The 18206-nt window shown below is 36.1% G+C and overlaps 2 protein-coding genes across 5 annotated transcripts in view; one reads left to right on the forward strand and one right to left on the reverse strand.

The window, feature by feature from the left end:
- Nucleotides 1-4244: 4244 nt before the first annotated feature.
- Nucleotides 4245-18206, reverse strand: part of LOC125668454 (uridine-cytidine kinase-like 1) — a 22108-nt gene continuing 8146 nt past the window's right edge. The window contains exons 9-15 of one of the 2 annotated variants that reach the window (XM_048902644.2): nucleotides 15082-15175; nucleotides 14704-14766; nucleotides 14545-14559; nucleotides 13190-13312; nucleotides 6234-6399; nucleotides 5962-6060; nucleotides 4245-5798 (exon numbers count right to left, since the gene is read on the reverse strand). In XM_048902644.2, coding sequence (XP_048758601.2) covers nucleotides 5752-5798; nucleotides 5962-6060; nucleotides 6234-6399; nucleotides 13190-13312; nucleotides 14545-14559; nucleotides 14704-14766; nucleotides 15082-15175 — 607 coding nt within the window. In that variant the 3' untranslated portion in view covers nucleotides 4245-5751. The remainder of the gene's footprint in view (nucleotides 5799-5961; nucleotides 6061-6233; nucleotides 6400-13189; nucleotides 13313-14544; nucleotides 14560-14703; nucleotides 14767-15081; nucleotides 15176-18206) is intronic. The other variant, XM_048902645.2, reaches the window with a different exon arrangement.
- Nucleotides 8772-18206, forward strand: part of LOC125668456 (UDP-N-acetylglucosamine/UDP-glucose/GDP-mannose transporter-like) — a 49969-nt gene continuing 40534 nt past the window's right edge. For 2 of the 3 annotated variants that reach the window (XM_048902648.2, XM_048902649.2), the window contains exons 1-2: nucleotides 8772-9171; nucleotides 15294-15360. The gene's annotated coding sequence lies outside the window, so the exon portion shown is untranslated. The remainder of the gene's footprint in view (nucleotides 9172-15293; nucleotides 15361-18206) is intronic. The other variant, XM_048902651.2, reaches the window with a different exon arrangement.

An 18206-nucleotide genomic window follows, 5' to 3' on the forward strand; every position in this document is an offset into this window, starting at 1 on the left:
TCTCTTAGTAAAACTGACAACTCAACTTTATAACAAACGGAGTGACTTCGACTTCTCCATCGTCAACTTCCCATATTCATGTATCAATATTTCATCATCACCTGTACAAATGGTGTTTATATTTTTCAAGTGATTTGATACACGATAGCATGTTCCGCGTATGATCAATTTTAAGCCGAGACAGACTACTGACAAACAAGTTGATGTTACCAGGGCTTTCAACAGTCTCAAGTCAGCTTTTCGCAAAACCTACGATCGTTATAGTGATCTTATTTGCAAATACACTCTGTCCTTAAGTAGAATACCATCTGACGTGTTTCATACCAATTCTCAGATGTTATTGACATACTGATTTTGACTATGTATTACTCTATTTACCTGATTAAAATATAGGGCTCATGCACGGCGATTATGACCGGTCATCAGGGGGTGCTTATTCCTCCTAGGCACCTGATTCCATCTCTGGTGTTTCCAGGGTCCGTGTTTGCCCAGTCCTCAGTTATGTATTCTATTTGAGGTTTATGATATGGATCACGGTTCGTTATCTTCACCTTTCTTCGTGTGAATGTTTGTTTAATTGAATACCCTTTACGGAGGAAGGGGTGAGATTCACCTCTTTTGTGCGGGTTCTTTCGTACTTCTTCGTGAATCTAAATAAAAATCACTTCATGCAACCTTTAACCGAGATGGGTTAGTGGTAAGGTATTTCATTAATGTTGATTGCTTAGGCGATCTAGTCTCAGGGATGATCCCCCCCCCTTAAATATCTTCGTTAATATTTTTTATGATCTTCAAAGTGATTTTTAAAGATATGGTGATCTGTATCACCAATGGTGGTCAGTGCTGGTCATATTTACTAAATTTAGTACATCATACAGATTCGAAAAGGAGGAACGAGAAAACCCTGCACTGGCCCTTTTCATAAATTCCACGGCATTTAAACAGAAAAGTGTAAGGGGGTGTTAATGTACATAATAATATTGATTTCCCACCTAATAATTAAATTTACAGCTTTTTCATCATTAATGCAGGTGGGATGGCGAAAAGGATTGATAATTATTTTTAACGGGTAATACTGTGGTGCACAAGTATATAACAACGAGCCATGAATCCCAGTGAAGACACCTCGCACTGTCTTAAATATGAACCTTAAAATCCACATTGTGGTTCCAGATCGAAAAGAGAGCCATTATCGATAAACGTATTATAAACAGTATAATTATATTGCTGTATTTGAACACTGCAGTTTCCATTTTTATTTATGTTATATTCCATTATCACCTGCATATGGTGTTTATATATCTCAACTGATTCGATATGCAAGAGCTTGTTCTGGGTATAGTCAGTTTTTAAATCGAGGTAAGCTACTGACAAACAAGTTGATGGTACAGGGATTTCAACAGTCTCGATTGAAGTCAGCATTTCGCAAATTCTATGGTCGTTATAACGATCTAGTTCGTCAATACAACCTCGCATGGGGTCAAATGCTGTCTGACGTGTTTCATACCGATTGTTAAGCCGTTCTTGGCACACTGATTTTGACTGTGGATAACTTCGTTTACCTGATCAGGATATGGGGCTCACGGCGGGTGTGACCGGTCAACAGGGGATGTTTACTCCTCCTAGGCACCTGATCCCACCCCTGGTGTGTCCAGGGGTCCGTGTTTGCCCAACTATCTATTTTGTATTGCTTGTAGGAGTTATGAGATTGATCACTGTTCGTTATCTTCACCTTGCATTAGCATGTACATCTGTGATACCACCGTCCAGTGATTCACTGTACTACCACCCTAGTGTGACACCACCTTGGTGTAAAACCATGATCCGTGATAACATCTACTAGTGTGATACCACCTTGGTGTAAAATCATGATCCCGTGATAACACCTCCTAGTGTGATACCACTGTGGTGTAAAACCACGATCCATGATAACCTCCTAGTGTGATACCACTGTGGTGTAAAACCATGATCCGCGATAGTACCTCCTAGTGTGACACCACTGTGGTATAAAACCATGATCCCGTGATAATACCTCCTAATGTGACACCACCTTGGTGTAAAACCACGATCCTTGATAATTCCTCATATGACACCACCTTCGTATAAAACCATGATCCCATGATAATACCTACTTGTGTGACACCACTGTGGTGTAAAACCATGATCCCGTGATAATACTTTCTAGTGTGACACCACTGTGGTGTAAAACCATGATCCCGTGATAGTACCTCCTAGTGTGGTCACACCACTGTGGTGTAAAACCATGATCCGTGATAGTACCTCCTAGTGTGACATCATTGTGGTGTAAAACCATGATCCGTGATAGTACCTCCTAGTATGATACCACTGTGTTGTAAAACTATGATCCGTGATAGTACCTCCTAGTGTGACACCACTGTGGTGTAAAACCATGATCCGTGATAGTACCTCCTAGTATGATACCACTGTGTTGTAAAACTATGATCCCGTGATAATACCTCCTAGTTTTGATACCTCTGTGATGTGATCACCACAGTGTATGTTGGTGGTGTCTCACCACAGGGTAGTGAAATGCGTCTAATGTGGCGGGGATCAAAATTGTTGATCTACTGCTGCCGCTGGCTAGCCTACTTGTAGGTGAAATGGTGAGTGGAGTGCGTAAATCTTGCCTTGCCAGTACAAAGCCTCTACACTACCAAGACTCCTGTCAATGCATGTCAACTGGAATCTAGTATCTCAGGCTAAATTGAAAGGGGATCTCGGAGCAGCAAGGGCCCCAGAGATGCAGTGTGTAGGCCCACCGGCGTGTGGATATGCCCTAGCACTCATCAGCCTTGCCCCAGCTATGGGTCAAATAGCTCCGCTGCCTTGTGGATACCCATTTATGAAAAAGGCTAAGGGAGAGGTAACCCTAACAGAAACCCTAAGTGCTGAAGTTGGAGGCGATTGGGCCATAACTGGCGCACTTTAACAGACCACAACACCACGCATTTACAGCCATTATGAGGCGAACGACAAGAAGAAGATCACCACAGTAGTCAATCATCAAGAAACCACAAAGTCATACCAGAAAGACCTGTGATTCTTATTTTTTGGCAAGGAAGCAATTGCTACCTATTTTAACGAGTGGGACTCTTAACTCACGACCTCCCGGTTATGAAGTGAACACAGCATCCCAATGAAGAACAAGTGTTCACCTCCTTCACATCACTCCTAGCCTTTGGTCTAGGTTTTGCTTAGAGTTACTTTCGAGTCCACAAACTTTTAACCAACTCCCAAAAGCCACTTAGGAATGTGATGGAGATGAAAACAAGATGTACTGTGAGCAATGCTCACTAAGAATACCCCCCACTTACCCCTATCTCCCAAAGGGTGTTGTTAATAGGTATAAATTACCTCTTTCCCCGAGTGTCAAAATATGGTATGCCTTTGTAGAAGAAAATGGAAGATGTAGTCCGAATACAAATCCATGGCATAAACCTATAATTTTGACCTTGAGACGCATCGTCTCATGGTGATATACTCATGTGTCAAATATGATACGCCTATGTCAAAGAACAAAGAAGTCATGGCCCTGACATGAATCCATTGTAAATACCTTTAATTTTGACCTTGAGGTCAAGGTCATATGGAGGTCATGAAGGTACATGACACATCGTCTCATGGTGATACACTCATGTGTCAAATATGGTATGTCTATGTCATTGAACAAAGTCATGGCCCGGACACAAATCCGTTGTAAAAAACCTTTAATTTTGACCTTGAGGTCAAGGTCATATAGAGGCCATGAAGGTACTCGACACATCGTCTCATGGTGATCTACCTGTGTGCCAAATATGGTATGCCTAAGTCAAAGAACAAAGAAGTTATGGCCCTGACACGAATCTGCACAGACAGACAGACGGACAGAGTGATTCGTATATACCCCCCAGAACTTCGTTTGGGGGGTATAATTAACATATTTACCTGGTCAGCTTCTGACTCCTATAGATTAAATTTAACATCTGAAGCTAGGATAAATGATTATATCCCTATATGTAACTTCCCTGCAAGTTAGGTCTAGGTATGACCTATAACAGTTTGGGAATTGGACTGAATGTCAAAACATTAAGCAGAATATGTGTACTGCTCGAAATTAGGCAAGCATTGCAGACAGCTCTCATAAGTATACACTACCCAACCTAGTTCACATTGAAATCTCACAATGGTAGAGTGTAAACTTTCCAAAACTTTGTCAAGCCAAGCTAAAAAAATCCCACGATCAATTGATTTGTTGTCCACTTTTTATTTTGTTAGCATGTAGAGACAATATAGCACAAAAGGCAAAATATTTGTACAACGTTCATGGTCCCAGAACAAAGTTAGCATCTAATCAACTATTCTGAGAAGAAAAAAAATTTGAATTCACCTGCAAGATATCGACATAAACAAAATACAAGATTCTTACCTCTCTAAAAATAGAGCTTACACATACAAATAAACAAGTTCACATGAATAATGCAAACACAAAGTAGTTAAGGCACCCTCAGGTGTATGTGAGACAAAATGTACTTTGTACATGGACTGTACATGTATTCATGTACATGACTTTCATTTTCATAAAAGAAAATAAAGCAGAACTGATTAAATTATCAGGTACATGACACACAATAGTATATTGTCTTTGGCAGTTGATAAAGAGTTTCATTGAACTGTGGCAAAAGTGAAGAATAAAATTACAATGAACAACAGACATCAAACATTAATCAACAAGTAATACCATAATCATTTAAACATGCATTAAGATTTCAGAAAACATGCATTAAGATTTCAGAAAACATGCATTAAGATTTCAAAAGGTCATGAAGTTTTCCATTGAATTCTTTTACTAAGATCTGGGGACAGCACTGAAGCAGAATAGGCAGACTGCTCCAAATTGGGCAAGCATTGCAGACAGCTCCCTAAGTATACACTACCCATCCTAGTTCACATTGAAATCTGAATAGATCAGTTTGAGTAATCACCACTGGTTTGAATATTACACTTAAATTATTGCTGATTTAGGATATAAGAAAACACTATGGATAAAAACACAATGGAAATAGCAAATGTCTGTGAAATGTCGACAGTATTCAAATTTAAAACTCATAAATATAACTAAATAAAATGCACCAATTTCATCTGTGAATTCACATATGGTTGATAATGGAGATTAAACACAACCAAAGTCTAAAATGAAGTTGAGGTAGATAGGATAGAACCTATTGAATTCTCAATCTGGAACACAAAGTCAATTGATCAATACTCGAAAAGTATACATGTATTTCATAAAAACATCACAAAAAAAGAGAAAGAAAAATGAATTTCCTGTTCAGCCTCCCTAGATTACATGTATGTTTAAATAAAGTTCAAAATGCCCTTTGATCTCTGTAAATATTTTTATATGTTCTTTACACAACAACACATTGTTTTCCCAACCAAATCAAGCAATGTATGTAGACACACTTTCACACACTTTTCTTCCACATCTGGAATTTTCTATCATTTTATCTTACACAATAAATGAATCAACTCAAGGCACTATGTCATTTGTTCAGCAAGACATATTACATTCATCCAATAATTTGCGATTTTGTAGGATGGAGTAAAAAATACTGGTATTTAATGTCGGTGATAAAACTGCTGGAAATTAACACTCCATATCATGATATACAAAGTTTGGAATCAAACCAAAATAAAGTTCAAATTCAACCAAGTCCTGCTTGTAAACATAACATTTAGCAAGTTTGAGCATTAGGATTGTGAGAAATCTGTACCAAAGTAGCGATCTCCAAAGTTGCCTAAAAATAGGACAAAACAACAAGTTAGTTATTCAATAAAACATAAACTGAACATAGTAGTGATTCATTCATATTTTGTACTTTTATAACTGTTTAAAAAATTTCGTTTTGTTCTCTGCGGGACAAACGCTATTAAAAATCTGGAAAAGTTTCAAATACTAACCTATTCCTGGCAAGATATGAAATTGCTCGTTCACTTCCTTGTCTACGGCAGTTGTGAAAATTTTTACCTTTGGGAATGCATATGCCACTGAGTGAACACCTATAAACGATGGAGGTAAATTACAGAACACATTCCTTTGAAGAAACTCCTTTCCTATTACAACTTAAAACATTTTAAAACATAGAGACCAATCTTCAACATAATTAATTCTACAAATGCCAATATGGGTACATGTACAGGGATTGTAGTTTGATCAAAATGACATTGCAAACCTGTTTCTGCCATCAGTAAGGAGAGAAGGGTGATGTTTTCTTCAGGAACATCATGGTCCAACAACACCCGTATGGCCATCATGGCCGCTGCTCCTGTTGCCACGGTAGCATCCATTAGCATTACATGAGATTCTTTAATGTCTTTTGGCAAACGGAGATAGTGTAACTGCAATGAAAAATCATTACATAGATACAGTTGATTTTCTGTGTTGACCTGTGTAATCAATTACTAAATTTTTCGACTATAACCTTAATATCAAATGACCAATTTACTATGTTCTTTACAATGTAATCCGACCTCTCTAATCTGACACAAAATTGGTCAACCTGTGCAAGTCATAGGGCTATTCCAGCAAAAAACGTATGGGGGGAGGGACGGCAGCCGATATTTTTTTGGATGGGTGGGGGTGATTTGGGAAAATATGTTTGTATGGGTGGTTGTCTTCCAGGTTAAAAAAAAAAAACATGGGTGCCTGTGAATTATGATAAAAATGAAAACGTATCCCGTTACGTTTCTTTTATTACAAAAGAAGAAGAAAAGCGGAGCCCTCCTACAGCTACATCAAGTACGAAAAAAAGTTTGATAAATGGGCAGATAACTCAATGTTACCGTAAAACTTTGGCATAATCATGTTATTCGCTCCGCGGATCGAATGTTTTTTGACGTTGTAGACGTTAACGTCAATTTGCACTATTAAGGATATTAGTGTGTTTCTAATCTGATAAGATTAGATATACACCACAATGAAGACATTTGTGTTTGTAACAGGTCAACCTCACCGTCTACAATGGATTATAAACAAATAGCAGAGCGGAGTATATATATATGTAGAGGTAACATTCTAATTCTAAAAGACGTTGAAAGGGGAAGTTTTCTCCCGGGGAAAGGGTTTTGGGGGAATAAAATAGACAAAAAATGGGGGGGGGGGGGTAAAACTGTGATGAAAGCGGAGCGAATAACATGAGTATATACCCACAGGGGCTCGGTTGTCAGATATTGAAGTTTTGTATTATTTGTTCCCGAATAATAAATAGAAGTTTTGCATGATTTGTGTCCGAATAATAAATTATATAATTAAAATCCACCACCAAAATCCGCCTTTATCGAGGTTTTAAAAAAGGTGTATCATGTGTACATTAAAAAAAGTATCATGCTATTTATTCCGTTTTAAAGTCTAAAAGTTGCATTTACGGAATAAATGCTATCATTATCATGGTTATATGTATAAAAATATATAATTATAGTCGGCGCACGTACTAACTAGTTAATAATTTATTTATTTTTTACACATGTTAACTAATCATGCTATTTATTCCGTTTTTTAAAACAAAAATCATTCAGTAACCTTTACGGAATAAATGCTATCGGTCCTCACCTCACCTTACCGATCTATCTATCCTCTTCGTGCCCGCTGGCACATTTATAACGTCCTCAATGCTATCGTTAAGTATTTAGAAAACATATACGTAAGTTGGGATTCCTTTATTCAAATTGTATTTATTCCGTACATGTTACATATATATAATGATGAGAGAGAGAGAGAGAGAGAGAGATTCTTAAAAACGGAATGAATAGCATGATTTAAGTTCCTTGCAGTCCATCATATACACGACTTTATGTCTACCTGTTTCGCTGTTTTATATACTTAACTGGTATTAAACTGCTGACTTAACGATCGTTACTATCATCCCAAGATGGCGGAAGGAAATTCCGGAAATACCACGTTTACTTATTATACCTTTTTGTATTGTTTATTTGCGAATGATATGTAGGCAAGAAATATCATACACTAGCAACAATGACGATCAGGTGTTATTTTATCTTTTATACGGCTCATATGAACAGAAAATTCGTCGTTGAAAAAACAGCGAGGATGACAGTAACGAAAGTTTTACGTTACTATCATCATTCATTTCCGTTACTGACGATGAATGCGGAGCGAATAACATGAGTATATACCGACGCAAAATGCATATCTTTCAATAATTAATTTTTTTTCCCGGTTTTTTAAATGCAGTATATTTCAATGCAAGGGAATGCTTTTGCGTCGGTATATACTCATGTTATTCGCTCCGCTTTCATCGTCGTTTTACTTAATCCTCCTTCCACCCAAAAAACCAAGCCCCATTTTACTCTCTTTTTTTTTTATCCCCCAAAGAAACCCTTTTCCGGGGGAAAACTTCCCCTTTCAACGTCTTTTAGAATGTTGCCTCTGTATATATATACTCATGTTATTCTTTATAATCCATTGTAGACGGTGAGGTTGACCTGTTACAAACACAAATGTCTTCATTGTGGTGTATATCTCATCTTATCAGATTAGAAACACACTAATATCCTTAATATTGCAAATTGACGTTAACGTCTACAACGTCAAACTAATTCGATCCGCGGAGCGAATAACATGATTATGCCAAAACGTTCCCCTCCAAGGCGTTACCCAACCTATTGTACCTGTCCTAAACGACCACCTGTCTAACGCAACCAACGATCATGAGTTTTACAATCTTTTCGTGTAATTTCACCTTTATGAAACGACTGTACATTTTTCGATTACAACGCGATTCCTACTTTCGATTTCAGTCGAGCATGACTATTCTGAGTATTATCACCCCTACCACTTTCGTTTTAAAATGCATAGGTAATAGTTCGGTGGTGATCTTGTTTAATCGGCACTCTGAATCAATCACTATACCCAAGCTATCAATTGGTTAACGTGTAATTAACAAGCAGCGTCGTGTGAGGTTAATTACCAACACCCGAGTTGTTGTTTATTTAACAAAATCAAGGATCAGGGAATCAAGATCGTTGTTTCCGAAGGTGTGAATTTCCGACAGACTTTGATATGTGCGGTGTAAATCGGATATGAAATCTCCCACCTGGTATACCAATACGTTTAACAGAGTGGAAAATTTGCCTGATTGCGATATAAATCAGGTAAATATTGTGCTTGGGACTGAAATTTTAAATGGCATATTCGCGAGTTTCCTGTACGAGAGATTGGGGGGGTGGGGGGGGGGGGGGGGGGTGTCAAAGGGAAAAAGTCACAATCTATATGCATACACTTTGTAATTTAGGGAAATATCTATGTCTTGCACTTAAGTTGCAAGAAAACCTAACTCGTTGAAAAGTTCTTCTCCGTTGCTTGCTTGAATTTGTACACCGCTATACAACACAGGCACTTGTTTCTGTAAATAACTTGCAACCTCTGTATACTAATAATAACACAAGGTACCTAGCTTCAAATGACACCGAATGGCACCCCCTGAGAATGTCGGCCTTTTGAGCTTCCAGGGAATATGCTATGTAAATGTACTTACTACCGTTCTCTTGTACAATCATTCAACTAAAAAAACCATGTATGTCATGACTGCATTTATTGCCTATTATCTCCGAAAACTGCAACAAAACATGGGTCTACAGCTCGATTTTTGGCTTTATACCACGAAGTGCTTTGTACTGATACTGAATAAGTGCGCGATTTTGACTGGCTAGCATGCTCTTCTAAAATTACCTTTGGAATTCTTTAGAGTTATTTATAGAAAGATGAATAGTCTAAGATGAATTAAAAATAACAGACAAAAGGATGGTTTTAATGGTGACCATTGATCACAATTTATCTTATTTTATATTATTTAGTTACTAACGTTAGGGGAGAAATGCTACAAAAAATAAAGGGGGTTCCATCCCCCCCCCATTTTTTTTCACAGACACCTGATATATAGCTATAAGTACCCCCCCCCCTTCTGATTTTTTTTGGGGGGTGACAATTTTTCCAAAATGTGTCGATTCCTTGTCTGTCTCATACCAATTTCGATTTATGTAGTCATTTCATGCTGTTTATTAGCTTTAGAGATTGGCCTTCTACTAGACTGGTATAATAAAATACTTCAGTATTATTTATAACAGTATAAGGCAAGTATAAGGCTTACAAAATGCGTGTTCACGATTACATAAATCGAAATTAGGATGGGAGAGACTATCCACACATTTCGGAGAAATAATCGCTGCCCAAAAATCAGAAGGGGGGGGGGATTTATAGTGTTCGTCATTGCTGTCTCAATTTTTTCCCTCAGGCTGGGGGAGGGGGGGGGGGGGGTCATCCTTTGCTACAGGGCTTCAATTATAACTTTCAACCTTACATGTATTAATATCTACTCATTCACTACTACGTATTACTATCCAAAATAGTGGAGGGGCCAGTCTCACATTATATATTTTCATTTGTACATATGAAAATAACAGGTAACGTTCATTGTCAATTTAAAGAGTGGGACAGTCCCCTCCGAAAAACGTGCGTGCAGCGTTCTTGGTACTTATGGTGGGTTTCATAAGACTTCAATGTAACAACAGGTACTTGTCACATCAATACATACCACAAAGTCAATAACACATCACTAAAAACTTTCCTTGCTCCATTTTGTATACTTCAAAATAATCTTTGATCTGTATTTTCACTGACTTTCCATAGATCTGAATGAAACATGCAAATGGCAGAAATATTTTTCATACTAGTTAACGAAGTTGTATTTACAGTTAGTCATAATTTCATTATTATCTTCATCAGAAATGATTCCGACACGAAAATATTTTTAAATCTCCACTCGGGAAGTCTTACATTTATATGTAGCTTCTATCTTCTGACGACATGTAAAATACCGAAACGTACGAACAGCTTTGGGTTTTTTTCATTAGCTAAAAATAGCGTACAACGTCTTCAATTCAAAATTTTCATTTTGTTAACAAAACTTTTTTTTCAAGATTTTTTGGTAATAAAAATCGAATCAATTTATTGTGATAATAAAACAATGAGACTTTATTTTTCAACACATAGTTGAATGATTGTACAAGAGAATGGTAGTAAGTACATTTACATAGCATATTCCCTGGAAGCTCAACAGGCCGACATTCTCAGGGGGTGCCATTTGAAGCTAGGTACCTTGTATTATTATTAGTATACAGTACAGAAACAAGTGCCTGTGCTATACAATGCCATTTTATGTATACATATTATAACTGATGTAACAAGAGGTACTGTGAGCAATGCTCACTAAGAATACCCCCCACTTACCCCAATCTCCCAAAGGGTGTTGTTAATAGGTATAAATTACCTCTTTCCTGGGTGTCAAAATATGGTATGCCTTTGTAGAAGAAAATGGAAGATATAGTCCGAACACAAATCCATGGCATAAACCTATAATTTTGACCTTGAGATCAAAGGTCAAGGTCATAAAGAGGTCATGAATGTACATGACACATAGACTCATGGTGATACACCCATTTCTTATGGTATGACTATGTCAAAACCCTATAATCAATTTTGACCTTGAGGTCAAAGTTCAAGGTCATATAGAGGTCATGAAGGTACATGACACATCGTCTCATGGTGACACACTCATGTGTCAAATATGGTATGCCTATGTCATTGAACAAAGAAGTTATGGCCCGGACACGAATCCGTTGTAAAAAAAACTTTAATTTTGACCTTGAGGTCAAGATAATATAGAGGTCATGAAGGTACTCGACACATCGTCTCATGGTGATCTACCTGTGTGCCAAATATGGTATGCCTATGTCAAAGAACAAATAAGTTATGGCCCGGACACGAATTTGCAGACAGACAGACGGACAAAGTGATTCCTATATACCCTCTTGAACTTCGTTCGGGGGGTATAATAAGACACGTCTTTTAAAAGCAATAAAGAGAGTAACAATATATGTGAATTTAAATTTTAAGTGGTATAATTTCATATCTTATTTAGTTTTATATCATTAAAAAAAAACTTCTTGTTATTTCAACAATTAACAAGCACCCAGATCATGACATGAGTAAAAAGGACAAGCACCTGTAGTCCAGAAATGATATGACAATATATCCCACTTCATTAGTCAAGTGAAACTGTTTGTTTATAATAAGCAAACAGAGCTAGGTTTCTACAACTCAAATGTTTCCAAAGTATACAAAATTAATTGCATTCTTTCTTTCATTTTATATGCTGAGATCATCCTTTTTTTTCTCCCTACCAAAATTGCATTGGAAACCAAATTATGTAATTTTTTTCCACAATGATTGCTACCTTCATCTCCCGATGAAACAACAAAGACATTTTATTGTTTATATTTTTATGCATTTTTAAAAATATAAACTAGAATTAAGTTCTAAAATATCATATGGTTGATCCATTTGTTTCGTTAAATGAAACAGTCAATACCCCATTTGACCTTTGACTTGGTGAATGATTATGCAGACAGGTGGTACTAGAAAACCGAATCGAGCTAGTTTGCAACAAACGTGTTCATTGTTTGCCAATTTCAAAAGAAATATAAGAGAAAAGATTCAGTGAATGTAAATACATAGGATTAAAACCAATTTGAACTTGTTGAAACTAAACTCTACCTTTAAAGGAAAATCTTAATATACAGGCGATTTCAGTATTGAATTTTTTTTATCTTATTTGTATGGGTGGTGGTGGCAGGGGAGAATCTAATTGTATGGGTGGTCGTAGCAGAGGAAAATTTAATTGTATGGGTGGCTGTCTTAAAAATAAAGTGCCTCCCCCCCCCCATATTTATTTTGCTGGAATAGCCCTTAGAAAAGTTTCAATGAAAAGAGCTCATGTTCATGGCTTTTTTTTTTCCATATGGCAAAGAAGTTCAGTAATCTAGCACATCTAGAGCACCATTGTGCAGTTTGCCGATACTTTAGATTCCTTATCTCACAAGATACAATTTAATTTGGTGAAATATCCCTTTTGTGTCAGTGTGTGTGAAAGTAAAACTGCAGTGCTATATTTCTAAGGACTGAGATCTTTATAAAATTGGTGATACTCACTGCAAATTAACATGAGCATTAATTGCTTGCACATAACATTGAACTCCACAGCACACAACACAGTTCAGAGCACTGATGAAAATTAACACCACTGTACTACTGTACATTGGATGGGATACCTACCTCTGGTTCTCCTGTGTCCAGGTTGGTCTGAATTAAGATTTTTCCCAATCTGATGTCCTTGCACACTTCACACAAAGCCTGCTCCATTGTCTCTCCTGCTCTCAGTATAGACACACCACAGATCTGAGAACAACATATATACATGTTCATCATCACATAATTACCGTTATATTGTATGGCTGTATGTACCGAGGCCAATTTGGGTACAATTTGAATGTTTTTATCAACTTTGCTTTTGAAACATTTCAATTTAAAACACCAGGCTGAAACAATACCTTCAATAAAGAATATTACAGTAAAGAGACTTAAGATAAATAATGATACATGTAAAATTCATTTTAATTTTCCATGTTCAAATTACATCATTTATGAACAGATAAAGTGTTTTAATGTTTCATAAAGAATGACTCTGAATATAAAAGTTAGCACTGAAGACTGAATACATTGCAGTCAATATATAAATGAAACATTAGCTTTATTTGACAAGTCCACATCTCTTAATTTGATCCTCTGATCCTATATATAATGTAAAAAGAATGATCACAAACAGAAAGTTGGTGGGTGCAGGAGAAGTCACACTTATTGTAAAGGTTAAAATTCACTGCAGCAGAGCTAGTACTTTCACACTTAATATTCAAACAATCCACGTAAAAGTAAATGATATCAAATTCTATCACTAGTGTTCTTGATAAAGCAGAAACTAATGTATATTTGAAACTAGAATTTAGAACAGTAGAAAATGATTTGACAAGATCTAAAACTGCATGAGCAACTAAATGTACAAGGAAATGGGCCCTGCACAGATTTTGGTATTGCCATTTGCGTGAATTTCAACATTGCCGAGTACTTCCACTGTAATGGAGTATTAACACTCCACCTACTCTTTTGTTACTGTACTAGGACATACATTGTATTGCAATCTTCTTTACCCCACTCTTAAAACATCGTTCATGGCAATGCCAAATGACAGTATTTTTAAATCCTACAGATGAAAGCCAATCTGGATTTAAAACATGTTCTAAAACTACAAATTCCCTTAAAAAAAAAGAAAAGTGATGAAGATTCATCTCAAAAAGGAAGACACCAGGGTTCTTGCATCCATATCTTTGTTAATATAAAAAATGTAAGCTTAGAAATTAATATAAACATTAGTTATCATAATATCATATTAAGTCAATGCTTTTTAAAGCAAAAACCCTGTTGGATTAATAAACATGTGAAAAATATAACAAGTCAGATGGAGTTGATGGATACAGTTAAAACAAAATGAATTCAGTAGCAGATGGCTTTTGGAAAAAAAAATTTTGATATGTGATCATACAGGAAAAAGCTGCACACTCAGCAGTCATGCTTACCATCCCGCCATCGCCCTGATGGTGGAAGAAATCATCTTAATTAACACAATCCATCAGACAAAAATAACATGTATTGGTTTTTTTGTTTATGTAGACAGCACAAAATTTGAGAGTTCGAAAGTTTACAGATTGAAATCTAACGAGGTAGAGGGATTGTACCTTGCTGGCGTCCAGTCGCTTCCCTTGGTACTGTACTCCTTGAGGGGTTTCCACAACTACTGCCTGCAAACAAAATGAAAAATGTTCTAAGTTTATCTGCCTAATCCTACACACTTATGCATTTTCTGTATAACAATTTTACAATTTCTAAATAGTATACCAATATTTTTCCCAAAGAGTCAAAGCCTCTTGGTTTCAAAATCAATGGAAATTGAACTTGGGCCACAAAGATTAAAATGTGATTAAAGTTCCATGGCTACAGAGCTCGAAGGGTTAAGCTGCAATCCCCATTCAGTCAGCTTTCAGTGCACAGTCTCCGTCACATTCTGAAACAGTTTTAGAGTCAAATAATATTGATTGAGATGAGCATTTGTCTACCTTGTGTGGCAACATGGATAGTGCATACTCAAACAGAAGTCTCATGAGTCTTTTAGAGTAGAATATGAATTCATCTCTTGGAGTGTTTCGGTTCCTTCAAAATGGAAAGACAACAAACATGGTGTTAAATATACATTCGCACATATGCATTTGCTGTATTCCTTTGTTATATGAACATTCTATATTCAAATATCTTTCATTTTCGATTTCAGTTTTTGCAATGTCAAAGTTATTGAAGCCAGTTCAAAGCAGGGACATCTACATGGACCTATGACCAAGGTACGCTAGGAATCTGTAAATATCACAGAAAAGCCCGGCTTAAATTATTTTTGACAAACAAATATCCACTGAAACATACTGTATGATAGTTAGCTCCAATACACAAGTCTCTGTATTCTAAAATTCCTAAAACTGTCATTCAAACTTTGATTAAGCTCTCTACTCCCTTCATCACAAACATCAACCACAGTCCAACATCTGTTGTTACAGAACCATGAAGACAGAAATCCTCTCAAAATCCCCCCCCCCCCCATAAAAAAATTCTGCAAGATTTTTCATAGAAACAACAGAGAACTCATTCTTTTTAGGCTCAACCAAGTCAATCATCATGGGTGTACCGCATACCCACAACGTCAAGGTTTTGTGATAACGTACCTCCATACAAACCTTGACATTGTGAGGGTGGGATGTACAGCAGGTTAATAATTGAAATAGTCAGTTTATATCTGTCATATATATAATCCTTCGGGCTTCACAAGATTTCTTCAAGTGACTGCCCCACTTTGTATCGTAAAGTTTTTAAAAGTGTGATTCATTTCTTATTCCATACTGCTCTCTGTTATGACTGAAAGTAGAAACCTAGAAAATTGACTTGGTCAGGAAGGGGCCTGCAGAGAACTTAATTTATGTCACAACAAAAGTGAAGACAGGCAAACAGACAGGTAGATGGACAGACAAATGCCAATATTCTATAAGTCTTATATATGGCCTTTCTGTAAAATATCAAAGCTGTACATATAAAACTTTTTTTTTTAAAATAAAGTGTCACAATGAAACTTTATTAAATCTGTTGGGACCTTGAGACCACTAAAGCTTTTAATTATTAACTATCTTCTGTCTATACAATATGAAAGGTCTATATCTAATCTTTGAAACTTATCGAGTCACAATGAATGTATATCAAATTTAGATTGAATGTCTGTTGAAACCTTGACTTCATGCCTCCAAAATCTATAGGTGTCTTACTTTAATGGTCAACTATTTTAAAAGTTTGTATAAAGTAGAATAGCTTTATGTTAATAATTATTCAGGATATTGTGTCACAACAAAAGTGTTAACAAACAGATGGATGGACAATGTATTCCTATATTCAATTTCAATGTGGGGCCTTAAAGGACATATCTCATGTTTTCAAAGTATATAATATTACATGCATTTTGTCTTCTTTATGCTTATAGTAATTAATTCTAATAGTTTGTTCGCCGAAATTTTGCGATAATTAACCACAATACAGACTTAAATCTAAGCCCCGATTTCAAAAAGTCAAGTTAATTAGGTAGGTAGTCACGTGGTACAGTGACGTCATATGCGCCCTTCGGATTGTGAAAGTACTGTGAGATATTATTAAAAACTCAACTTTTAGGGGCCTAATTAATTTACCATGGGCAACATTTAAATCGATGTTGATAAATTGTCCGAGTTTTATATGTGTTCGCCACCAGTGCACACATATAACGATGTCAATACCCAAATATAGCGAGTAAAGCGTGTATGAAATCAGCAAAATTGTGAGTAAATAATGTTTATATGGGTCGTTGTCTACAAACTGTTTGGGGATGTTATTCCTTTATACATCTGTAATTGGCGCTGTTTTTCTAAAATAAACAGTGCAATCATTATTTATTTTTGGATTAGACAAATTATGATACGTTAAATTGTTGACAACTAGGCCCTATGCCAAGCTATTGTCACGCGTGCATTTCGGAAAGAAAGAAAAAGACAACACACACACAAATCAATAAAAATATTCAAATTTAAAGTGGTAATCACATTATTTTATTTTGATAAAGCAATCTTATTATTATTTTTGAATTGTGATCTGCACTTCTTTATCAAGTACGAAGTGGGAGCACGGCGTTATAGCCTACTGACGCACTCAAGATGCTACGAGTTCAATAAAGAAATAATTTTATAATTCAATTTAAAGTTAGGAAATACAATATTCTATTATTTGTATAATTTAAAGTTCAATTATTTTGTATCTTTATTTTTTGTTGTTGTAAATCTACCAGTTGGTAGAAGTTACATTGTATCGTCGATATATGTTGTTACAAGGTGAAGGTCAGTTGATCCGAGTGTGTATTGAATTTGAAGAGCAAAACAGAATATATGCTATAGGCCTACCAGTGCTTATAGCTTCGATATATCCATTTTCTCGCAGTTTATCAGGGTCTCTGTCCAAGCGATGTTTGAAAAGGTGACTGGATGTGTTTTTTAAGGTAAAGTTCTTGCTCCAACAAAAAAATTATCCACATCTTTTTTCTCGTACCTTCCTTCGAAAAATTGAAAAATACTCAGTCTAAATCCTTTCTACCGACAACTAGTACACCCGAGCACGGCACAAAACATCTTAATGCATTATTATTTACAAGCCTTGAACGTGACAATTGGTTTTTTGTCAATTAAATCTAATCTGTTTATGAAATGGCTAATAGATGTTTTCAAACCCGAGGGCGCATATGACGTCACACAAAATGGCGCGTAAACTAGCGAAAGAAAATATGCATATCGCAAGATTTGAATTTCATCGCTTTCGAACTCAAAAACTACGCAAAATATTTCATTTAAAACACATTTAAAGTAGTTTTAAGTATAAAATGAGTTAATTTTGCTGAAAAAATGAAAAAGTTTAGAAACATGCGTTGTGTCCTTTAATGAGTCATTTCGAATTTTCTACTTTGCCAAGTGGTCTCCATTTTCAAAAAATCAAAGCATAAATTACACGTACAAGGAAATTTCTCACTGTATTTTCTGAATCAAAGCATACTGCACTGCTAAGATCTAAATTTTGCTGCAAAAAATCTTGTATGGTAAGGAAGGAAGTCCTAGTTCTGTTCTGTTTCAAA

This window comes from Ostrea edulis, chromosome 4 (genome assembly GCF_947568905.1).
Source record: "Ostrea edulis chromosome 4, xbOstEdul1.1, whole genome shotgun sequence".
Taxonomy (NCBI): domain Eukaryota; kingdom Metazoa; phylum Mollusca; class Bivalvia; order Ostreida; family Ostreidae; genus Ostrea; species Ostrea edulis.